The sequence below is a fragment of the Anoplophora glabripennis genome, unplaced genomic scaffold (assembly GCF_000390285.2).
Source record: "Anoplophora glabripennis isolate ALB-LARVAE unplaced genomic scaffold, Agla_2.0 scaffold411, whole genome shotgun sequence".
NCBI lineage: Eukaryota > Metazoa > Arthropoda > Insecta > Coleoptera > Cerambycidae > Anoplophora > Anoplophora glabripennis.
Genome location: NW_019416793.1, coordinates 464,585 through 491,839, shown reverse-complemented (window position 1 = coordinate 491,839; position 27,255 = coordinate 464,585). Strand labels below are relative to the sequence as shown.

Genomic DNA, 27,255 nt, shown 5'->3' with positions numbered 1-27,255 from the left:
GAACGAAGAAAGCATCGACATAGTTTCAATTTATACAGTTCTGCAAAGCAAGAAAATATGAAATATTTGAAACAACTGCGTCAGAAGAGCTTGTAGTAATTTTAACCGATCGAGGAAAATAAATGGAGAAATACATAAATAAGGCATTATACAAACTATATGGATTATAGCTAAAACAATTCAAATATTGTACTGTTACATTAGGCCAGTAATAATAATAAACCCTTTACATACCTACACTACTGGAAAAAATGATTTTTTTTGTCTTTTGGTCTCTATATTATTTTTATAAAGTCTTTGAATACGGCCCAACAGAAAAAAGGGGTAAGGAATCGAGTATAGCTAGCTGATTGGTTGAATTAAATGTAGCGCGCTGCAGTCGAAATTCTGTGAACGAAGCTTAAGCCCTTACTAGCTCCATCTCTCTCGCACTCGTCTGAGCGATTGCCGTTTATATAGGCAAAATGACAGTTGGGCGAGTCCAGTAGTTTATAAGGTCTATGAATGTTGTGCATAGAAACAAATGGGTCAAAACATACATGTCGCGGTACGAGCGGTATATTTAAATTCGAATAACGCCACCGCCACCGCTACCGCCACCAGGCGCAGGCCTTTATCAAGCATGAAGAAGATGTAAAAATGACAAATGACATATTAGACTATTCTTATATTTCATTAAATAAGTATCGGAAGTAATTTATTTGAATCCCGTGCCAAAGTTGTAATATAAAATTCCAGTTTTTTTCATAAAAGGAAAGAATCATCATCAGATGAAAAATCTTCATTTGTAGCATTCGTCGAATCTTCTGAAGTTGAGACAATTTCGTCTTTATCTGCAATCTTCCCATGTCTTACATCGTCCAGAGAAGGCGAAATTCATTTTACTCTACATGTTACAAAAACCTATACAAAAAGTTGTTAGGCACTTATAGGCAGCTGATTTTTTTTAGTTTACAGATAATAGTTTTGTCTTTTTTGTTCAATAAGTTAATGACAGAATTCTGCAGAATTATTAAACTTTTTTCTTCAAAACTAAATTATTATTTCATTTTATAACGTAAAAATCACATAAGTTTGGTACCCAATTACTATTTTTTGTAAAAATATTGAGTATTTTAACTTACATATTCGTAATCTACGTACGTATGAGTTGATTCCATTTGGTTACAGATAAATCGGTGAACTCTACAAAATTTTATAACCACTTAAACACAACTATTCTGTTCCTACGCGCGAGCCAGGTATTGCCCGAGCAGCGGTCGCCTTTGTAGTGATTTAAGAAGCAGGTATAGGGAATTTGACCCTAATAGTAATGGATTCTGAGAATTGGGATATTATTCTAGCCAATCCAACAGTAAAAATTAACGAATTAGAAACTTTATTTTTTGACTTTTGGCCAGCTTTTTGGGATTCTACCCCACTGTGCGACGCCAGGAGCGGCCTAGGCCAATTTGTCCTCAAGATTATGTCTTCATAACTCTTGCATATCCTAGTTTTATGTAATTTGATTGTTTACCTGAATCTGCAATCGATTCTGAACAAAAAATATATTCTTTTTCATAGCTCAAACATGAATCGTTTCCGAGTAAATTGGGTCTAAAGTATCGCTTGCAGTAATTCGTAGAAAAATGCATGTAAAAATTTTATTTGTTGTTATGTGGTAGGTATTATAAAAAACAAAGTTGTTTACAGTAGGTACTCGAAGTTACGAGAAATTAACTTTATAGAACGACAAGATATTAAGTTTATCAAATTTTCCGACAATAAATATGCTGATATTATATTTGTCTACGGTTTCTGTGATGGAAATTCATTGGTGGCCTCACAAGAGTATCTACGAACGTTTCCAAATAGAAGGCAACCTTCACAGCACGTATTCAAACGAGTTTTCCAAAGAGTCCGTGAGACCGGGAGTGTTAAAATTGGAAATAAGAGGTAATTTGAAAGATGCAAACATTTTTGAAGAATGTAATAGCTGCTGTTGTTGATGATCCTTCCACCAGTGTACGAAGAATATCAATGCAAGTAACCGAGAAGAACTGCACCCATACCACCTACTTAAAATACACTTGCAACTTTGCATCCTTAGTCCAGACGATATCTGTTTCAAAAAGCCGTATTTGGGTGAATCGTATATCCACGGAGATTTTTGGCTTTTTGGCTTTTCAATATCACTAGAAATGAAAATTTTTCTATGCGCATAAAAAAAACGTGGGCTTATCTTTTGGCGTCACAATATGTTAATAAAATTTGAAAAATTTCATATTCTTCCTATTTAATTATGTATCTTTTCAAGAGTTGATTTTAGGCGAAAATGGAAATGGAAAAAAATGTTTGTAATTAAATTTTTTACAAAACATGACTAGTTACCAATCGAATGAATCATGATTATTATGGTAAAAATCGAAAAAAATCGCAAAATTGGGGTTAAAAAACAATACCTTTTAGGGAATTTTTTTTGGGGTATTTAAATTGGGTATAGGACCTTTATACTTAGCTCAAGAAAACTTCATGTTATGTAGAATCATCACACCAAATTTCATCAAAATTGGTTCTATAGATTTTACACAATAATTTTGCAATCCAGATTTTGAAAAAAAATGTGCAAATTTTCAAAATTGTGCACAGCAAAAACCAAGGCCCTGAGATACTTGAAAATTTAATCACAAATAGAAGGGCTCTCAATCTTTTAAACTTTTTTTGAAAAATTCGAATCCTTCAATTAGGAGAGTTCTGGCGCTTGTTTAAACATTGGTCGAATTTTTGTACTTCTAAACAATTAGAATAACTTTGTGAATATTCAATCAATAAATTTTTTTAAAGCAGGTTTTAAAAGTTCTTGGAAAGACGCTTCTTTAAAAAAAAAACAGATCGATTGGTCAATTCGTTACGTAGTTGTAGCCGATCAAAGTTAACCGTCATTTACACTAACTGTAATGGGACATCCGGACTAATTTTTCGAAAAATACCTTTGGTATTCCGAGTACTTACCAGGTCTAAGATTACAATACTTTTCTTCATTGGCAACCTACTTTAAAACGTGTTTTAAAGTAGTTTTTTTTTAGAAAATCGTACGGGTGGTGGTGGTGAGCGAAGCAGAGTGTGCGGTCGCTTCTACCTGCTTGAAATCGGCAAGCTCAAAACCGCGATGCGCTTAAAAATTTTTAATATCTCAGCTTCTAGAGGTCCGATTTTGATGATTTTTTTTTTAATTTTAGCGTATTTGCAACTGCCTATCGTTAATAATTATTGGTCTTTTGGAGGCAAGGGGGAGGAGCCTTCTGTAAAACATCGAATAGCTGAATAATTGCCTTCCTAAGCATGGAATTACATGCACAATTGCATGTACAAACAGTCCGATAATTATTTATCTTTAAACTTCCTTTACTTATTAATTTTATTTTTCTATTGTATCAAAGGTAAGTGCATAAACTTATATACTGCTTATCAAAGATCAAAAACAAATTTATTTAAACATTCTGAAATTGTTTAAACAACAATTATTTTCAAAATATGACGAAAATTATTAATATAATGAGCTAATTTCTCATTTGCTTATATTTTAAACAATAAATAATATTTGTGGTATTTTTCGAAAAATTGGCCCGGATGTCCCAGTACATTTAGTGTAAATGACGGTTAACTTTGATCGGCTATAACTACGTAACTAATTGACCAATCGATCTGTGTTTTTTTTAAAGAAGCGACTTTCCAACTTTCAAAAACCTACTTTAAAAAAAATGATTTGATTGAATATTCACAAAGTTCTAATTGTTTATAAGTACAAAAATTCGACCAATGTGACCAACAAGCGCCAGAGCTCTCCTAATTGAAGAATTCGAATTTTTCAAAAAAAGTTTGAAAGCTTGAGAGCCCTTCTATATGTGATTAAATTTTCAAGTATCTAAGGGACTTGGTTTTTGCTGTGCAAAATTTTGAAAATTTGCAAATTTTTTTTCAAATTCTGGATTGCTAAATTATTGTACAAAATCTGTCGAACCGATTTTGACGAAATTTGGTGTGATGATTCTACATAACATGAAGTTTTCTTGAGCCAAGTATAAAAGTCTTATACCCAATTTAAATACCCAAAAAAATTCCCTAAAAAATATTGTTTTTAACCTAATTTTTGCGATTTTTTCGATTTTTACCATAATAGTCATGATTCATTCGATTTGTAACTAGTCATGTTTTGTAAAAAATTTAATTACAATCATTTTTTTCCTTTTCCATTTTTGCCTAAAATCAACTCTTGAAAAGATACATAATTAAATAGGAAGAAAAATAAGACATATTTCTAATTTTTTTTAACATATTGTGCCGTCAAAAGTTAAGCCCACGTTTTTTTATGCGCATAGAAAAATTTTCATTTCTAGTGATATTTGAAAGCCAAAAAGCCAAAAATCTCCGTGGATATACGATTCACCCAAACCAAAACAGATACCGCCTAGCCTACCTGGTGATTCCGAAAAAATGACACAATTTTGCAGGTGGTTGTTAGAAAATAGCGATAATGACGAAAATTTCCATGAAAAGATATTTTGAAGCGATGAAACTATATCTTTATGAGAAATGCTATAAATAATTTAAAAAATGTTTATGATTGATCCATTGAAAATCCGCATGTAATATGACCCTCCGCGTTTCAAAGAAGATTCTCCATAAATGAATGGGGAGGAATCTTCAATGGAGTCATTTTGCCTCCTCAAATTATTGTAGACCGTTTGAATTCAGAGAGATACACAAATTTTTTAGAAAATCCGCATGTAATATGACCCTCCGCGTTTCAAAGAAGATTCTCCATAAATGAATGGGGAGGAATCTTCAATGGAGTCATTTTGCCTCCTCAAATTATTGTAGACCGTTTGAATTCAGAGATACACACATTTTTTAGAAAATATTGTTAAAGGCGTACTAGAGACGTTCCTTTAGTTTTGCGAAATCACGTATACTACCAACAATAAGGAGCAACTACTCGTAACGGAAGACAGGTTAATGCAGTCGCCGAACAAATTCAAGCAACCGTTAATTTGCGAAGGGTTTACATTCCTTGGTCAATCGATGTCGGGCATGCATTGAAGTAAATGGACAGCAATTTGAACATTTATTGAAATAATTGTTTTCTATTTTAATTTTTAGTATTCATTTTGCAACATAATTTCGTTTCTGTTACATAATTTTCAATTTTATTTTTAGTTCGACTTTACGTAACCAAATATTAAATAATTCATAGAAAACTTGCTTAGTTTTTTCATATACATTGAGCCGCAGGCAGCTACACGGGAAATTGTACCTGTACTAAACAATTTTGTTTTTTATAATGACAGGTCCCTACTAGATAACAAGAAATAAAATCTTTACATGCATTTTTCTACGAACTAATGCAGTCGATACTTTAGACCTAATTTACTCGAAAACGGTTCATTTTTGAGCTATGAAACAAGAGGACATTTTTTGTTCAGAATCGATTGCAGATTCAGGAAAACGTAATCAAATCACATAATACTAGGATATGCAAAAGTTATGAAGACATAACCTTGACGACAAGTTGGCCTAGGCCGCCTCTGGCGTCAGATCGAAATAAGCATCAAGTAATTTTAATGAACTTTAATAGATGTACAAAAACTACTTAAATTCCTGAAAGGATTTTTGAGTTACTGCGGAAAGTTATTATTATTTTTTTCTAAACAACACCCTGTAACTCAGTGAGAGTGCATCGCAGAAAAATATTTTATGAGAATGTTAACCTTACTTTGGTCTGGACTACCCCCTGGTAAATTTTTGTACGCTGACACTGGGTCTCCCTGTATATGAAAATGCTAAGCTACAAAACGACATTTACTTGGAAAAAGGACACTCTTGACCTTCCAGTAAAATTTTGTATAATCGACCGAATTGACGCGTTTTTCGATTCTATCTGTAGGAAAAATGAAAAATAACATTCCGCTTCACCCCACACTAAGCACGCGATCGTTTACCTGGAAGCTTGCGTAAGTCTCACAATTAATTATTAGTACTGGAAAGTCAAGGTCAAGGACCAGATAATAAAGATATATCGACCAAGGAGATGGTGGGGTGGTTGGGTTGTGACTGTCTCATTGATTTTTTTATGAAAGATGTTTTCAACCTTGAGGTATAGAATCAATTTTGTAATTATACAACGAAGTAATGCAACCTTGAAAGTAAATATCCTTTGCCAAACGTGAAATAAAGTTTTGATAACATTTTGTCAATATGGTGGTAAGCCCTTGTATATCGATTAAATAAATAAATGTTACTGGTTTTAGTTGAAGTTAAGGCTCAAAGCCATTAATAAGTATATTTATTTAATTTGAAAAGTAAATTCAATAAAATACAAAATTTATTTAACCAATTAAAATTACTAACATGTTTCTACATTATCAACTTGAATTCATTTTTCTACAGGGTAATCACTTAAAGCTAAACATATTTTATAAAGTGGGACGCGTTTTTGTATTCTGAGTTCGTAGAATTTTTCCGCTTCCATTTGATGATGATATTTTCTTATGGTCGTGGTATTTTTTTTCTTCGAGATGCATGGGCGTCAGGGACGATTCTTTGAAATACAATATTGAAAAAATAATATATTGAGGAGAACTTATGAATAGCGCATCGAGTACGAGTAGGTACATTTTCAGTTACCACAGATGGGCGTTTTGAACATCAGATGTTCCGTCTTTGAACATACAACACCATTTTCTTTCGGAAAACTCATCCATAATATTGGACTTGTCAAGGATAAAAAAAATTATGTGTAGATAAAGTGTAATTTCCGTATAACAAATTTTTGTAAATCAATTAATTTGCTAACAAAAAAAACGTTTTTTCGTGTAATTAAACATCAGGTTCATTAAACATTTTTAGGACGCACGATTCGAACGGATTTCTATATACAGGATGGTTCAGTCATAATGTCATTAATTTTAAGGGAAAATAGGAAAAAAATAGTAGAATAACAATACGCAATTAAAAAATTTTAAAATGCATATTTTCAAATCATTATTTAAACTCCTTTTCGAGCCGCTCCTGAACGCTGACCTACAAAGGTTTATCGAGAGTTTACTGTATTTTTAACAGTGAACAACAATAACAGACCTTTTTAACTGGACATATGAATGAATAAGATATTTTTTTACATTTTAAATTAACAAGTATTATTTATTTGTTAATAAAACCGAATGAATAAGGATAATAATTGTTTTCGAATGTTAGGTTATTTAGTATTTTTAAAATTGTTAACGTTTTAACTATCTTTTATAATTGACTATGAGTTTTTACTATTTTGTTAAATTAATTATTGTATTTGTAGTACATATACATATTGTGTGGCTTACGGCGTTTCAAAGAGTAGTATGGCAGTTACTACTTAAAATGACAGTACGGCCAAAAAACACTCACTCATCCGTCCATAGCATTTTTTACTATTATATTCAATTAATTATTCAGTTTGTAGTATATATACCTTATTCTGTGATTTTTTTTCGTTTTTCTGTCTTTATTAAGCATTCAAAATAGTTTGTTAAAATGAATGACATTGTCACTGAATCACCCTGGTTATAGTGGTCTACAGAGGTATTTACTGAACCAATTACGATGAACCAATTGGTAGTTTATGGTGTGCTGCGATTTCTTTTAAACGCGATGATTTTTATGACAGTTTTATACAAATTCTGTCCACTTAACATTAATCAACATTATATGAGTCTCTGGTATAGTTGTTACAATATCAATTGGAAACTGTGACCGTCTGCACTCCTCTTGAAATTTCTTCCTATGCTTTAGCCATGATCTGCCTCGCAATTTATACTCGAATAGCCATTGGCCGAGTCCGGTATTGGTAGACAAGTCCGCCTGATGTAGAATCGACGGCGGCGGCGCGCTGGTCGTCAAAGCAAACCTGTACTGGTCCACTTTGTCGTAAATAATTTTTTTTATGTTATTAGTTTGGCGTCGAACGCGGTTCACTTGGTAAGTAATTATGGAATCACGATGTATAGTTGCACTTCCGGAAGATTATTTACAAAAAATTAGAGCATATCGTCAACTAAATAGGAATATAGCTCAGAATATAGTATATCTAGACGACACAGGGCAAATTGTTTCTGGACGCCTATGGATTTCGTAGAGTTAAATACTATACCTATCTCAAACTTTACCCCCAATTAATTATTATTATCCCATCACCAATTCATCAGTTATTTCGTTCATAATACTTTTTATACAGATTTAAAATGTTAAATTTAAGAAATTTTTGTGTAATTTCAAAATTCTATAGGTCTCAGGAATTGCATGAATAAGAAAAATTTGCCAATTGCTTACAATGCTGATTACAATGAAATAATAAAGCCCGTATACATATAAATTGATAAAATTTGAGATATCGTTGTATTTAAGTGATCCACATTAAGGTTAGATTTTTAATAAAAAATTAATAAAGTTATCACAATACACGTTTTTTAACATTAACTAACATATTCCATTTTTAGATAATGGTTTGGCATAAGAATGTATCAAACACATTTTGCCCTAAGAATTTTTAGCTACGCCACTGGTTTAGCACTATTAAAAAGATATGTACTTTACATGGTGTCTCGAAATTAGGGGGCAATATTTCTACAGTGTGTTCAATGTCGAAAAAGATTACTTTTTCTTTATATAAAAGTAATATTTTCTATCGTAGCGGGTTGTAAAGAACGAAAGCGCGTTTGGCGTCATTTGCATTGACAGGTCAGTTATTTACTTTTTGCGAATTGTTATCTTCACAGGAATTTATTATTTTTAGTAGATTATTATTTGACTAAGTAAAAAAAACAATTGGAATTATTAAATAGTAATACAATAAACTAATAAAAATAATTGAAAACCACACTATTAATAAAACGTATCTTCTTTATCTCAATAGTAATTTTTAGCTCAAAAAGATTTCCATTTTGCTGAATAAATTTTTCAGTTCGACATCGAATTGCCCGCGAAGACATCAAAACTTCAAAATTATTTTGTCTTATTTGATTCGTAGCCAAATGAATCATCTGTTGTAGTTCTTCCAAAGGATTTATTTCTGTAGCGTAAACTACAGCCTTCATCCCACCCCACAGAAAGTAATCTAGAGGATTTAGGTCTAGAGATCGAGGTGGCTATGGAATGGGGCCACCTCTACCTATCAACCTGCCAGGAAAATGAGATCGTTTAACCAATATGACATTATGGGTAAAGTGAGGTGGGACCACATGTTGTTATAGTGTAACGTTAAGTGTACGCTTAACGGTGTATCATCCAATGGTTCTCTTACATCATTTTGCAGAAAGTTTAAGTATCCTTCTGCATTCAGACAAACAGGAAACTGAATTAGTCCTAGTAGCTGGTCCTCTAAAATTCCTGTCCAGACATTTATTGCAAATCTATTTTCAAAATTTGTACGCCGTATTGCCCGTGGATTTTTCGTCGGATCAGAAATGGGGACTATGAATATCTGTTGTGACTAAATTCGTAAAATGTTGCATTTTCGACTGATAACAATTTGCAAAATGTAAATAACTGAACTGCAAATGACGCCAAACGCATTTTTTTTATTCAATATTGACAATTTCGATTCTCACACATGCACCATTGTTTTTAAACGTATTTTACACAAAAATGGAACATTCTACAAATCTGAACCAAGAATACCTTTTTTTACTAAAAACCTCTGAAATTTCATACTTTTCAGTCAAAAGTCAAAAAAATCAAAGCATAAAAAGGTTATGGTAAATTTTACCCCCCTCCCCCCAGTTTTGGAACGTATATGATGAAAATGTGTAAATTTCGTTTTAGTAGCGAACCTAGCACGTAAGAGTAAAGCTAGTTACCAAATTTCATAAATTTATCTCGACCGGTTTCGGAGTTATTTAAAAAAAAACATCATCAGAGTGGCTCTTTTAAGTGGCTATAACTTCTTTAGGAAGAATTTTTGGACCCATGTTTATATAAAGAAAAAGTAATCATTTTCGACATAGAACATCCTGTATAAATAATAATCATTGAAATAAATTATTCAAAGAAGGATTAAATAAATATACTGAACTCTACTTACACTGCTCTCTTTTTTCGCAGGGCTTATACCATTTGCCTTCAGTGAAGACTTCGTTTCAACTTTCTTCGTCACACCGTTCTGTACTGGCTTGGGAACAACGTCACTCTTTCTTGGGCTTACCAAAACATTATCTACCTCATCGAACCCAATCTTAGGCATCACTTCATCGTCTAAGTTATCGTTTATATTGTGGCTATTCATCATTTCTATAATACCCCTGTCAGCGTTTGCGTTAAGTATGTCGTTGTTCACGTCTTCGTACCTGTGTTCTTCATAGGACTCGTCTCCATCATTATTATTGTATATACTATGTAAGACTTCTCGTTTACTAGCCACCGATTTGCCGTTTTTTACAGAACTGACAGATTTTTGAACTGTAGACCTTACTGTGGTTCTAGAAGTGGTAGTTACATTAGTTTTTCTGTCCATACTTCCCCCTCTGGAGTTAGTTTTAGATTTTAAGGGTTCCAGCGGGTAGCTTCGGTCTACGCCAGCCTTCTGTCGTCTTTCATCGAACATCTGTCGCACTTTGCCGCCACCGGTGGAACCCACGCTTGTGTTACTGCCCGCACTTCCTCTGCTGACTCTTTCAAAAGCTCTTTGTTGTTGATTTTCGTAGAGCTTGAGGAGCTTCTCTTCCTTCTCTTGCATCTGTCGTTGCTGGAAGCGAGCCTGCAACAAAAGTGAGTTTGTAATGAAATTACAAGTAGAAACCACTACATATGTATATGTAACAAATATATAATAAAGGTATTAAACTTGGGTACTGATACAGTGAATAAAGGGCAATACATGGATTTAACCTAATTCTTCGTTGCTTGTAATAAAATTTTCTCAGCCATACAAATTTGAATTAATTAAATTCTGCGAACTAAGTTTCGAATGAGATTCAGACTCCGTATTTCTACAATAATTAAGGATATTTGGGGATGGGAACCAACAAGTGAGAGAATGCAAAGATATAATTTTTTTCTTCTTACTAATTATATATTATATACGGTGCCAAATACGGTGAAAAAGAAAAGAGAGAAAAGGTTACTAAGAACATGGATCTAAAAACTCTTAATGGCAAAGCTATAGGGTGATAAAGATGCACTTCCATATATATATTTTTTAATAATGCCGGAACGACTGATAATGACCAATGAGTTCAACGTCACAAAGTTCGTCTAAAACAGTTTTTACAACTCACTTATATTTTAGTACATTGTCCTGTATCAGACTTTTATATTTCGCTAGTAGTTTCAGAGATATCTTGAAATCCCTTGGAAAATGGGATATTCTTTACCCATTATCGAAACGATAACAAATTCGTCTTTTAGTCTTATTGGTTATAAGTATAAGTTCTTTAAGAATTAGACCCTTTATTAGGCTTGTATAAATTTAGTCGATGGTTCTGTTTTAAATTGGATACATTAATAAACGTTTGAGTTTATTTACTTCAACATCAAATTAAAAAAATTTATACAACGTTAAGGAAAAGTTGTGGCATTAACAACGGGAAACTTTGTAGTCCAGAGTCAAATTCAATTTCCTAGCGTTCAATTTATGGGTGGAAGTTTTGAATCCTCTTCGATAAAACACAATTACTTCGGTTAATAAAATCCGGAAGAAATTGTTTCGAAGTCTGGAGTTTGAGGAGTAATTGGCACAGTTGCATGAAACTTAGAGTTGTAGCAAACCAACCATGAAAAAATTGGTTGGGTATAGTTAATTCGTTAGAAATTTGTTAAAAGAATTACAAATTAGTTATGCTAAACTGAATTCATCGTTCAAGACAGAGAGGATTTGATTATCTTTTAAAAAGATAGATGAGTCGTAATATTCCTTTTTGTAATATCAAGACTCTGCATCTCTTAACTATCTTAATATAAGATCAAATATTTTATATGTAAGTATACTAGTGTATAGTACACATTAGTAGGTACTATTTGTCAACAGTAGATTCAAGGTTTCTAATCACAAAATATGAATACATGCTCAACGTGCTTAGACTTGCACAAATCTTCATCTACATATATAAAGGGTGTCTTATAATTAGTGTCCAATAACACAGGTCAACAAGGGTCAAGAAGAACACACACAAATATACATTCCCGAAGGATTTTGGTACGCTGAATCCGAATCTGGCCGCAGAATTGCTCTATCACGTCAGGTTTTTGAGATATCCTAACCTAAAAGTGCAAAAAACACTGTTTTTCGTTATATTTGAGGTTATGTAGTAATGCCATCTATTCTTTTTCAAAAAAATACATATAATTTAAAAGTAAAAGTACAACAGTTGATTGAAGTTCAGAAACTTCATACTCAGAAACCTTCAATGCATACGAACTCAAACTCACAAACTCCAAATCTGCTTGATGTCTAAGGGATCCTTAGTAGATTTTCGTATATTAGGAAACTGAGAAACTTAAAAATTTCAACATGTGATATCTCAATGAAAAAAAAAGATATTTGAGTAAACTCAACGGCATTCGAAGGAGGGAGCCTTGTACTTTTAAATTCAATGTATTAGTTTTTTGAAAAATAATAGATGGCATTACTACATAACCTCAAATATGACGAAAATCAGTGTTTTTGCACTTTTATGTTAGGGTATCTCAAAAACCTGACGTGGTAGAGCAATTCTGCTGCCAGATTCGGATTCAGCGCACCTAAATCCTTCGGAAATATATGTATATTCAAGTTTCTGCTTCCAGAAAAAAGTTAAAATTTGTTGGTTTGTGTAATTTGATTCTATTGCCAAAAATAAGAATATTTTTTCTTATAAACATGGGTCGAGAAATGCTTCCTAAGAGAGCTTCGCCCCCTTAAATGGGGCCTCAAAAAATTTTTTTTTTTTCAGGTATTTCCGAAATGGGTTGAAGGAAAATTATGAATTTTGACCTCGTGAATTTTATGATGATTTATTTTGACGTAAAAATGATGTTGACACTTCAATCTTCACTTTTTCCAAAAACAGTTGAATAACCCGAAAACCAAACATTTTAGGCAGAAGTATGATTAGATTTTCCCGGCTACTTGACTTGACTTTACTTGAAAATAAGTCAACTTCATATAATGCAGTTTTACGAGGTCTGCTCAAAAAACAATCAAATATTATTTTTTTAAACTTTGTTATTAATTTTATACATTATTATTGGTTCTTGTTTCCTTCAAAGTACTCCCCTCCCCTATTCACCTATTCACACACTTTTCCCAGCGGTGTTTCTATTTCGTGAAGCAGTCCTGGATTACTTCGTGAAAATCATGAAATATCATGAAAACTAAAAGAAATAACAACAATCCAAGAACATGTGGTTTCAGAGGAGGTTATGCACAACGCAATGCTGTCGACCAAAGTTCCCTTCAAACAGCGCGGGTGCGCGGGCGCCCACTAATTTTTCGAAAGTTGCGCAGACGTTTTTGTATTCTGTGCACAATGGGCTTGTTCATGATTGTCAAACACAGGCACAAGACCCCCCCCACGCTTGCACACTTTCATATACGTTTTGAACATTTCTGCTCCCATATACTTTTGTAACGCGCAGTCAGCGAAAAACCGCATATAATTGAATATATCCATTAGGGCGTAATTCAAAAAGTTCGATTACTTTCTGAACGTATATGTACCTGAAAATTCAGGTAATTTTTCAATACTATTTGATTTTTTTTAATAGGTACCCGTATAAAATGTATATATTTACAAAACAAGATGCTAAATTAAAATTCTAATGCTTTTATTGGCGTAAAAAGATTAACCAGAGCTTCCTCACACCAAAACAACTAATTAACTGAATGTAACGGAGTATAAAATGCTTCATTAGTCAGTCTTGGAACATTTTTTTTGTTTAATTATTTTACGTTAACTACGTTAGATATACGCATATTGTTACACACTGAGATCGCTAAGAACCCTCTTTCATGTATATTTTAGGTTTATGAATTTTAAAGTATTTTTTTGAAACGTTAGTTGATTTACTGTAAAAAAGTTATATTGTTTGTCGAATGTCGGTAAAATACATAGTTTTTAATTCTATATTTTAGTTGGGTATTTGGAACTCTAATTAAAGAGCACTTTGCTAAATTTGTACACAAATGAAATATTTTTATCGATTTAAAGAAAATTACCGTATTCAAATTCAAAAGGCTATATCTCGGTAGATATTGATTTTTTAATAGAGTCCAAATCGTAAAAAATATTTTATTTCATTACAAATTTCACAAAACTGTGAATTTTAATAAGAATAGATTTAACACAAATAGTTACCTACTCAGTTGTCGTATAAAACTGACTGAAATATATTTATCACTATATTTTACCAATATGCAAAGTATATTTTATACAGATAAAACATTGTTTTAAAACACACCTGCGTTTTCATAGAATTTCTGCCAACAAGAAAAAACAAAATAGCAAAAAACGAGAAAACTGTAGCATTAGGTAAAAAATAAGCTGCTATTGATGTTTGGCTATCCCATAAACTGTCTTATGCCAAATTTCATTAAGATCGTTAAAAATTAGTTATATAAAAAAATTAAACAGAAAAAATGTCTTTGAAGACTCCTAACTTTTTAAGGGAGCATTTTAATACTGAGATATTTTCGATTAATTGTTTTGAATTAATCTGAGAAGCTAAGGCCAATTTTTTTTACTCTAAATTATACCCTCTATAAAGTACTTTTAATGTAAATATTATTCTTTTTAATTCTTTATTAATCTAAAATACAAGGCTTCTGACAGAATTATTGGTTAATTTGTTATGAATACTTTGTAACCTTTGTTAACGTCGACCAAAATTCTCTGTTCATTACAGTTAGTTTCCGAAAAACACCTTCGTATTTTTTCAAGCGTTCGGTCATAGAAACAAAAAATGTTGATGTTAAATTATAGAAATAGTTCACGTAGTCAATTTTACCGAAAGGTTGACTTCAAGTCTAGCCAAATGGTTTTTAAAATATCGAGTTATTTGACTTGCAGAATTCTTCTTAAGTATTGTAGTTAAATATATTAAACAACTAAACGTCCTGTATAAGTGAAAATATTTTTCATCAAAATTGACCTAACATTCAACAAATAAAGACATTTTCGCCAAATTAATAAGAATGAAGCTATGGAAAAGTGCAACTTGGTTGGGACATTGTGTATAGTGGGATAGATTTGTGTAAGAAATAAGCTTACATATGAATTAACAGCTTTCAAACTCTCGTTATACTTCATAAATTGCAACTGTTCTTGTAAACTCCTGGCTGCCCACGAGGTCTCCAAGTCCCAAGAAACGATGTTGTTCAGACTGGAGGACAAGTATTTGTTCATTTTCGAAACATACTATAAGTTCGCGCTTCATATGTATCGGTAAACACATTAACGCGTCTGGACTGACTGAATCATTATCGATAAAGTTTGGTGGTGTTTGGGGTAGCTAGTGAGAACATGCGCCTGTTGGGGTCGGGTAGTGGTCATTGGATTATGGGAAAAAGTGGGGCTAAATTGTAAATCCGTAATATTTTAAATTGTCAAGGTGAACAAATTCTATCAAAATGAATCCGTTCTTCTCCGAAGAAAAATTTTAACTTAAATTTGTAATGTACTTTGAAATGAAAAGTTTCTCATTCTTGTAAAAGTATAAATTAATGACACAAGAATTAGTACCAATGTCTAATATTATTTTACATTATTCAATGATAATAATTTAATGAAACATTCCTTTAGTTTTATTTTATGGGGGGTGATAGATGAAAAAAACTTTTGAAATCGTAATTATATACAGGGTGTTTCATTGCCGGTGTGTCAAACGAACACAGATGATAGAGAAAGTAGTTTTGAGCAAAAAAGTTTACATCGACATGTGTTCTAAATTGCTCCCCTGTCCCGCTACGCCCCTTTAAAGAGAGGCATTAAGACACAATTTTATTACAATATCTCGAAAATGCGACATAAAATCGACATCAATTGATAAAATTTTATGCAGATGTACCATTTATTACGAGGAATTACTCTATCCAAACCAAACTGACACATTGTTTTCAGAGGCGTCCCTACGGGGCTTATGTTCAAAATCCGTAACTTTTTTTATTTATCAAATTCGTACTTCTTTTTTCGAAAATCGAAAACCATTTCTACATGAAAGGGATATACTTGTTTCATGTAGGGAAAATAGAATTCTAGGTTCTTTATAATTTTTAATTTTCAGTAGAAGCTTAAGAAGTTAAAAACGGCTTTTCCTGAAAAACCGTTGCAGATATCGGACTGAAACAAGTATATCTTTTTTATGTAGAAATGGTCAAGGATTTCGATTTGCGAAAAAAAAGTGTGTCAATTTGGTTTATATAAAGTAATTCCTCGTAATAAATGGTACCTCTGTATAAAATGGTATCAATTTATTTCGAATATGAACTATCTTACTCAAAATTACTTTCTCTATCATCATTCGGTACAATTTAATTTTTTGGGACAGTTAGACCCGTAGACGAAACAAGTCCTTCACGTCGTTGGGAACGTCATATATGGCAATTTATCTAATAGGCAGCTATCAACCTTTTAAGGTAGTCAATTGTTTACTTCTTGGTAGTAGAAGTTGTGTACTTAATTTCACTTTTGACACTCTTCGAATTTCAGAAAAAATTAAAAACTATTTTTTTGGCACCCTGTTTAAGCGGTTGTATCTTAACAGGGGATGTTCAAATGAGATTTTTTTATATGAAATATCTATTTTATTTTTGCACAGGGAATCACCCCCTGAATATATTTTCACTTATTTATTTACACCCTGTATACTGAACAGTGTGAGTAAAGTATTTTGGACAGGTAGTAGAAAAACTATTTTCTACACATTTTCAGGAATAATTACTTTGCACTACCTTAAAAGATCTCTGATAACACAAAAATGTTTTTCATATAATGACCTCGTTACTGAAATAAATCGCTAGACTGCTACAATAGATATAATAGAATTTCATAATTGCGTCTGGCTATTATACGTTACCCGTCCTATATAACTTTGTATTTCTCCAGATCTCTAGTGATTTATTCAATTATCCCATTTTACTTTGAAACCCTTCGAGCCTGGGCGCCTCCACGAGGACAAGATCAGTGCTTTGGGACAAATATTTAGTTTTGTCGTTGTGCATGAGCCGAATACGAAGAAATTCTTCCACGTTTATACTTCACAAGGATTTGAGATTCGAGATTTTTTAGTAAAATAGGTCTGCTATAATTTCGTATATTAATATACAGGGTATTTCAGAAAGACTTCCCGTAAATACAAGGGGTGATATTACGACAAAAAAATAAGAATGAACTATATGTCTATCTCCTCTTGTTTTCGAGATACAGAGCGACAAATTAAATTTTTTTAAATAGAATTTTTACTATAATTTCCAAACGGTGCGAAATATTTTTATGAAATTTGATATTCCGGGGTTTTTAAGGATGCCAACTACGCTGGTCTAATTATTTTTTGAATATTTCATATAGAGAGCTAGTTATGCTACATTCCTATTACATTTTAAGTTATAATTTTTTTATAGGTTTTTACCATTCGGGATCCAATATTTAATGTACAATTTTATTTTCTAAAAATAATGTACTCTTGTTAGAACTTCCTAATGTGGACGGTTTTCAAGAAAAAAGGCTTTTAATTAAACTCTTGCAATATTACGGTGTATAAAATAAGTGACTTTCTCAAAATAGGCTTATGTCAAAACTTATTGATGGATGTCTTATAAACAACGCATACCTACATTCTTAGTAATATTTTAAACTCTTAATTAACTTTAGTCATTTTAGTGACTGTAGTTAGTAATGACTAATTACAGTCACAAAAATTTTAATATAAAGTTAATTAGAGTTTAAAATATTATTAAGAATGTATGCATAGTTTATAATACATCCATCAATAAGTTTTGACGAAAGCCTACTTTGAGAAAAGTCATTTATTTTATACATATTGTAAGAGTTTAATTAAAAGTCTTTTTCTCGAAAACCGTCCACATTAGGAAGTTCTAACAAGAGTACATTACTTTTAAAAAATAAAATTGTACATTAGAAATTGGAACCCGATTGGAAAAAACATAACCTTAAAAAAATTAGAACTTAAAAGGTAATAGTAATGTAGCATAACTAGCGCCCTCTATGAAATGTCCAAACAATAACTAGGCCAACGTATTTGGCATCCTTAAAAACCCCAGAATACCAAATTTCATAAAATATTTTGCACCGTTTGGAAATTTTAGTAAAAATTCTATTTACAAAATTTTATTTTGTCGCTCTGTATATCGAAAACAAAAGGAGACAAGACATATAGTTCATAAGACAAAAAAATCTTATTTTTTGTCGTACTATCACAAGCTGTAAACACCCTGTATAAATTCCACATGCGTTGCTCAATAGACTGGAGTAAGCACATTTTTTTTATACAAGGCGAACTTTTAGTTTTATAGAAAGGATGAAATTAGCTCATTTGTTCGAAGCATTTTTGAGGAAGCCCTTACTTACCTTAAAATTAAAAAAGCAAATTTGTAACACTTTCTAACTATCAACAATTTAATCATAAAATTGTTTAGTAGAACTAAATTGAACAAATCTTATATATTTGTTAATAGACTATTGGGGGTGCCATCAACTGTAGTTTTGAATTCGCACTTCTTCCGGGAATGATGGTTATGGTAAGAGATACTTAGAAGATGAGTAAATTAGGAGAATATTCGGAACTTACAATTAGCGACGTAAAACAGACTGAAAAATAATTGGACTTCTCTTCATTTTGAAGTTTCTGGAAATTTTAATTGTCTGTTTATTAAAAAAAGAAAAAGTTGGACAGTTCGAACACCTTTTTGAAAATTCAAATATGTCACCGCATTATCTATGGCGATGGCGCTTACATAAATAGAAAAATAATATTCAACTTTTTTTATTATTTGTTATATTTAACCGAAATAATAAACAAACAGATTTAGAAGAGAAATTTTCAGATTTATTTTTAGGAAGTTATTGAAGCTTTAAAGATCTGTTCGAAATCTTATTTCTTCTTTTTAATATTATTAAATGTATTCTTTCAGGACTATATTAAAATGTTGTCTGCATTAGTTTTCAAAGTAGTAGATACATAGCACGATGTCCAAATACAGACAATTCTCTATACGCAAACTTCTATGAGATCACGCATTAATAATGTAAGAAAAACCGTGCTAACCCTTTTTAGGTGTACGCCTGATGCCTGGTATAAATTATCAGTTGTTTTGGTATACGCCGCCCTCATGCTTATATCGCCCATATGCTCAGGTATGAAAAAACAGTTCCCAGCATGACAATTGTGAACAAGAAGTAATGTACGATTACAATGTTGCCGAATGCTACCATGTTGTGAATTTTAACGGCGATAATAAATTAATATTTATTAAAAAATATTTTTATATAATTTGTATATTGGATGTTGTGTGACTTTTACGACAATACAAATAAGAGTAAAAATAACAATATTTTGTATTATAAATAAATACCATCCAAAATGTTTTTTGATTTTTTTTAAGTCAAAGTTGGGATTTAAGTAATAGACGATTAAATTCAAAGTAATGACTCATCCACTATTAGGTATTTCATGGTTTTTGAAGAAACTGTGATTTTTCTACGACGTATTTGAAAATTAGGATTTGTTTAAAAATATGGATTTATTGGGAAAAAGGAAATATAAATTGTAAAGGAAAATTTGAATATAGAAAATTCCGTAAAATACTTACAAAATGTAAACTTCAATAATCACTTCTTATTATTGTTTGTGCCGTGACTGAGGAAGATGTAAAAACTCATATAAACACATTAAAGCCCAAACAATCTCTAGACTTTGATAATATTTTAATTTACTTAATAAAAAAATATATGAATTTTCTCATAAAGTCTCTTCTTTTATTCCCAAATAAATTTAAACTTAGCAGTTATAAAGCCAATATTTAATAAGGACAATCAGTATGTTGGTATACATGTGTGCAAGTGACCCATCTTAACTATCAAATTAAGAGCGCCAGCTTGACGCCGGACCGGTCTACCAGTTGCAAGTTACAAAGAACAGACGAAAATCTGCTCGCGGGACATACGCACTATGGTTCCCAGAAAAGGGCCACGGCAGATTGGCGCCAGGGACTAGATACATATCGCTGCGAGCGACTCTACAAGAAGATTCTTCAACGAATGTTCGCCCCGACAACATTCCTTCTGTCATTAAACGAAGCGATATTTTCAATGACGAACAAAATAAGCAGAATCTTGGAGAATACCTAAATAGTATGGTGTATGGTATTTTGTTGACTTCTTACAGGCTTTTGATTGCGTAAATCACGAGATTTTATTGAGTAAATTAGAATATTAATTTATTCGGGGCACCGCCTTAACTGGTTTCAGTCACAAAAGTGGCAAAACTATGGTTGAGTTGTAAATTTTGACGTAGTATAGTACATTTTGAACCTATGCTACTACAATGTGAGTTCCTCAAGGGTCGGTATTAGGGCCACTTTAACATAACTATGATTTGGTAGGCAATTTCCCATCTACGCATTTTATAATTATTGCTGACGCGACACCAGTATCATAAATAAAAACAGGGATTTCGAGCAATTACATTTGACACGAAAAATTTGTTTATGAGTGGGTTCAGTGCAATAAATTTATTTTAAACTTTAAGTATTTATTGTCACAAAACTGCCATTTATAGAAGCAAGAACAGAATATGTAAATTTTATTTCAGGTTAGTTATCTGTATTTCAGATTGTCATTTGAATTTCAGAAAATATCAAATACTTAGGTATACTAATGCAGAAAACATTTTAAAATTAAACCTTTAAATGTACAGAAACAAAATTTTCACGAGAAACAAAAAACGTTTCTTGTTTTTAAAATGACTTTTACATTATACATAAAGATACTAAAAATATATTTTCAATATCTCAGAAGTTCTTAATTAAATATAAAAGTAACTAAACAATGATTAACAAAAATTAAAATTCTTTTTACGACACAAAAAATTAATACTAATATCTGAAATGCAACTGGCCCTTACTAAAACGAAATTGGAATAACTTTCTGAAATACTATTGATACATTTTGAAATACATCTGAAAAAAAGGTGTCCTTAAACTTGACTTGATTTCATGACAATTCAAATAGCTTGAAAATCAATTCAAAAGTGGATATTGCATTAATATTATTTGGTTATTTATTTTTACTTACTTACTTTTTAATTTGGTAATTTTCTTTGGAGTAAAATTTTCCTTTAAATCTAGAGTATTTTCCGGAAATGCGACAACGTCGCGTCCGCGACATCTGAAAGCCGACATTGAAAGCCAGTTGAATCACCCCGTCGAGCTTGGCCGATGAAGCAGGCGGTGCTTGGAGGACTGCACCTACGGTTTCCACCGTCGTGTCGTCGTTCGAGTGACTCACCTGGCCCGCACCGGCATCTTCTTTATTTAGTCGCATTACATAAGAAAGAAATTACTAATCGGCGGGTTCGTGACGCATGGCTGTCATGCGTCGCAGACGGCTAATTTGATTTGCTGAGTGGGACATGGTAATGGTTGTAAACAATTCGAGAATTGTAAGGGTATTGTTGAAAAGGGATTTGGCATTGTTATCGTTATATTTGTTGTGGTCAGTCAGTAAAAGTTGTATTTAATTTGATTGTAAATATCATTGAATTAGAAGTTTCGTCGTAACCAGATTTTTTATAGGTATTCTACATCTATATTCGGCTCCCTAAATAAAAAAGAGAAATAATTAACAATTCTAGAAAAAAAAAACTGCCAAATTCGCCTATGTTTTGAATAACAGCAACATTTTTACCAGAGAACTTATATGGCGCAGTTCCCACCGCAAAATAGGAACATCAACCACAACCACGGAGAAGCAATATACAAAATCACCGATGCATCGAAATTTTTCACCGAAGTTTCGAAATTTTAACCGCCGCGCCGAGCCGTCCGAATGAGAAGATCGCCGCCGAGAGTCCTCCGTTCCATCGACGATGACAAGAAGTGCCACTCCTTCGCCGAGGCACCGAAGAGCCAAGAACGGAAAATTTTTCGACACAGTCTTTAAAGTGGGGAAAAAATCAACATACAAATGAGTTCAACTTCGCACTCCTACAAGATCTTAGGGCTTAGGGTCGGTAAGCTTCAAACCTACATATAACTCCTACGGCCTTACTAGCCAAGGATGTAGTTTTTCCAGACCGAAAAGTGCTGAGACTAAATCGGGCAGTACAACAGGCAGTCTAGCGAAATCCACTCCGCCAGCTAGCAAAGATCAACACTGGGTTCCAGCAGTTATTTAACCAGAGCATTGTTGCCTGGCCAAGATGTGTGCGCAATAGATTATTAAGAATTCGCAACGTATTAACTGCATTTTCCTATACTGTATTACTATTTTACAAAGCATTAATACAGCTCATGAATTTTTGAACTGCAATCCGATTTATAATTTCTCCAACAATATTTCTCAAGCTTTCGACAAGCTTACGTACCGACACTTCACTAAGGCCACACACTTCAGTATTTCTAACCAGTGAATTTCAGATACTAGGGTATCAGAACCACCAGTCCTATAGTTTTAATAAAAGCCAAGTGCCAGTACATGAAGTACGCCTTAGGATAATTAAGAAACACAAATTAGAGCGTGGATCAACAATCCAAAGCAAGTCGATCGCACAGTGGAGGAAGAGCGTAAATTTCCGTGTCTTTCTTTGACGACCCTAAGGGCTAACGTCAAACAGGAAACGCATGAGATTTCTGGGAACATCCTGTTATCAAGGATGAAAACGGATCCAGATAGGTACGTTCCTTCTGGAACCATTATGAGGGTTTATGACCCCCCTCCCCCCCATGATACTTAGGGGAGATGAAAGTAGGTCAACTCCATCGAGAGCTAACCAAACCGAGCAAAATCCGCGTCATGGCGCCCATCGTGGGGCTATGACAGAAGCAAGACGATCGACTTACGTCAATCCACGACACTACTATATATAGTTATTAATTCAAAGTAAGTTATCCTTTATACGTTTTAATGATATAGTTTTATAGTTTGGTTTCAAATGCATTAAAATCAGTTTCCAATAGTTAAGCGCAATCTCATTTGATTCGAAATAATGGATTTTGCACCTTATGTAAGCATACGTATATCAGAATGTGCATGTTGGAAACAATTTCAGATTGCTCTAGGAAAGGAACAAAGCTAATCATACACAGCACTAGTACCGCTAAGATATTTAAATCTAGAACTTGCCTACTGTTATTCTTTAGCCCAATATCTGAAATAAAATCCGCACCCATTCATTCTTTTTTCTAAATCTACTTTTGCAAATGTGGCCTCTTCAATTTTAAAAAAATTCTAGAACAGACTAAATTTGAATGAAGAAGGACTTGTCTATGTACAGTGTTATTCATCCCACAATGTTTGAAGAAATTTTATTGCTACTTCAGAGAAATATATAAAACACAATTGACTATTGCATTTCGAAGATATAAACCAAACTTTTGTTTTTTAAAATGGAATACATTTCTTGAATCATATCCTTTTCCCAGTTACAGCGATATAAACACTTTCTGAATTTACAGACCTTCAATATTTTATTAAGAAAAAATACCATGCTATAAAAGGTGTTTCATATGTAATAACTCTATTGTGTTCTAAACAAAGAACATTTGTTTAAATATTCTTTTTATGGAGAGATAGTTTTACGATCTGTATGAAGTTCTAATTTGACCTCCATGTAGTGCTTTCTATTGGGGATTCGAAAAGGTAAAGAAAGGTGTAGTAATTTACATATATGTTTTAAGGAAGAAATGTTGAAAGAAGTTAGTATTGTCAATGAGGCACAGGGCTTTATAAATATGAAACTTGGTATAGGATGAAGGTACAAAACACCTATTATAAGATATTTTTAATTATATTTAGATATTATTTATTATATGCAAACATTTGTTTAGTACATTTAACAAACTTACACAGTGGTTCTATGACAATCTTGATTATGTGCAACTGTCACTGCCAATATTTCATAAATCCAAAAAATGACAAATATACATATAAGGTGTTCCATATAAAAAAGCAAAAGTTTAGTTTACCTTTTATCTTTAAAGTACAATAATCAAATTGATTTTTTATATATATATTACATTGAAATCGCAAGAAAATTTTCTAAAACCGTGGTCGTTCCTCCTAAAGAGAAAGGTAAAAAAGTTAAAGGGTTAATATAATGGGGCTCAACCTTATCACTCTTGTGCTATAAAAAATATTTAAATATTGAATTTTCTGATAGAACGCAGTGGCTCAATTCCGTAAGCCTTCTTGTGCTCCGGATGTAAATCATTTAGACTTTTATATATCGAGATATTAAAAAAAATTGTGTGTGTGACAGTCAATGATTGTGATGAACTGCAGTTCGGAGAGAAGTTGTCACAGACTACTAGGCCCTCTGGAATGTCATGTAAGAACACAACATGTCATTCCCTTTCGAATCCAGCAGATCTGAATATGTACAGTACACTTATTTTTTTATATTTTTTTGGCGAAACATGGTTAACTACTTTATTAAAAAAAATTACTTTGGAAATACCCCGTATACAGAGAGTAACTCTTTTGGACTTCCAAAAGCTCAATGGATGTGATTACGATGGATTCAGTTGTGACAATAAAACCGCTGCGCACATCCTTCAAAGTACCTAATAGAGGCGTTGTTGGTGGAATTGTACTTTGTTTAAAGTAAGTAGGTACCGTTCAAGTTGCCGTTGGTATGATGATATTAAACATTATTAGTATAACAAATATCATACGCATTTAATATAAATATTGCAGAAATTGAGCACAAATTTGATTTAGGTATATTAAACTTTTTCGGTTCCAGCTTCATAGTTGAAGTTTATATTTATTTGAGTAACTTCTAAGAAATTGCATACGTACATTATACATGACATTGAAATATTTTTTTAAAGTCCATTATCAAATCACATTTTCCATATATTACCTTGCCAGTTAAAAAAAGTGGCTATGTACAGTTTCATCACTTACAAGTAATACATTTTCAAAGAACTAGATTTGATAACTGTTTTTTACCATTAGCACTATTCTGTAAGATAATAAAAATATGAGACTATATAAAAATTGTTTTTAACTTTAAGGTTTTTATTATAGAAGGAATTCTACTTGAATAGATGCGGCCAATAGTTTTCGAGATACAAGGTGTTTAAATTTAAAAATTATGTGAAAATGTCTCAGAAGAAATTTGATCCACAATGTTAAAAATTAGCTAATAATGTATCTAATTAAAAGTAGATATTAATATAATAAAATGTAAAATCACTAAAAACTTCAGAAATTTGACGGCACTGGATATTTGAAAATCTAACTATTATAGTCTTTCCGAAGTCAGTTGAACATGTAAAAAACACCTGGTGATAAAATTTAATGACTTTCATATGCGTCTCTATAAAAGTTTTCTGCTAAAGGTAAACAATTATAATAATTTGTATATAATGTGTAGAAAATTTTTATTATGTGTTTATTTGTCCAATGACATATTTTAATTATTTATGTCCTCAAACAATTTTATTATATTGATGGTAAATTTCGTTTTGTTCCGTTTCAAAAGGTCCCCAAAATGCCATGTTGTAATAATATTAGTAAACAAAATATACCTCTTACTTCTCCCTTACGCAATTGTAATATGAATAATTAATAGAATGATGCCCATAAGAAATTAAAATTATCTGAATCACACCAAATTCCGCATTGCTGCACTGCACTGCCAGGCGACTCGTCGACAACTGAAATTTATGACGCAGTCGACCAGAGCAACAGTGCGTGAACACTCTTTGCCAGCACGCACATTCTTCAACTGGGCATATACATTTCTACCACCTGAACGTTTAGTTCAACCATACCTGTATACAGGTATGGTTAAATAAAAATGGGAACAAGTTTTTCAAATATTTCAATGCCGATTTGCTGCGTAGCGACCGAGCCTGGTACAAACTGTCAAGTTCTTGGTTTTTCAACTGGTTCAACTGAAATCGGAAAGTCTTATACTTGTAACTCCCTACGGCTTTTATCAAGAAGAAACATATCTTTCATTTTATTCCAAAATTGAACCATACTCGGTTTAACTTAACTCTTCCATTTTGAAGTTATACATTAAATTTTTCTTTTATTTTTCAGTTTTTTAGTTCAGTTGAAAATTAAAAAGTGAATATTCTAAATTCAGAATTACCAGCTGTTTCCCATTAGTAGTGGTGTCTCTAAAGATGGAGAAACGATATTATCTTTTATTTCGTATGGCTGCTATTCAACGCATTTTTTTCTGATTACTATGATCTATCATATGGAATGCTTTACACTTTTGTTTTTTTCCGAAATATCAAATTAATTATTTTTACAAAGCATAGATATAGAAAATTTAGTTGTACAGTTTGACAAATTCCGCAGTAGAAATGACAAAGACAGGACACCTTAATAGTAAAGCTTGTATTTTCTGTGCAAAAAAATTATATAGGTCTGGTAAATATAAAGGGTCTCTCAAAAGTAACGCAGAATTTGAATTGTGCGCGATTGTCATTCCAAAGAGTTGGCTACATTGTGCAGGGTCACATGTTGTACCGAGTGTTGTACCTACTAAACACGTTGCACACCTCGCACACAGCGAGGAGTGTTTAGAACTTCTGCTGGAAACTCACTTTGCAGGTGGAAGCCATGTCGTCGAGGGCACCAGGGCGGAGCCGATGCCAAAAACAGATTGGCTCCTGGCCGAGGAGCTCATTTGCGACGAGGCAGTAACCTGGGCAGTGAATGAGTTCGAACCCTACAAGGCAGCGGGGCCGGACAGAGTTTTCCCGTCGTTGTTGCAGAGAGACCTGGATATTCTCTTGCCATGTATGGTGAGGGTCTTCCTGGCCAGTCTGGCGATGGGCTACGTCCCACAGGCTTGTAGGTCAGCCAAGGTGGTCTTCATCCCCAAGGCTGGGAAAGAAGACCACACTGCGGCGAATACTTTTAGGTCTATTAGTCTCATATCCTTTCTGTTTAAAACGATGGAAAGGATTGTGGACAGGTATCTGGTGGATGGGGCGTTGAGTAGATACTCAATCCATACGAACCAGCACGCATATAGGCAGGGCAGGTCCACAGAGATGGCCTTACATAGTGT

General features: G+C 32.7%; 1 protein-coding gene across 1 annotated transcript in view; it reads right to left on the bottom strand.

Moving 5' to 3' along the window:
- Positions 1–10,090: 10,090 nt before the first annotated feature.
- The window catches only part of LOC108909681, a gene marked incomplete at its 3' end in the record, with an annotated part of 58,479 nt that continues 41,314 nt past the window's right edge, over positions 10,091–27,255 (bottom strand). The window contains exon 3 of the mRNA XM_018714083.1: positions 10,091–10,762. Coding sequence (XP_018569599.1) covers positions 10,091–10,762 — 672 coding nt within the window. The remainder of the gene's footprint in view (positions 10,763–27,255) is intronic.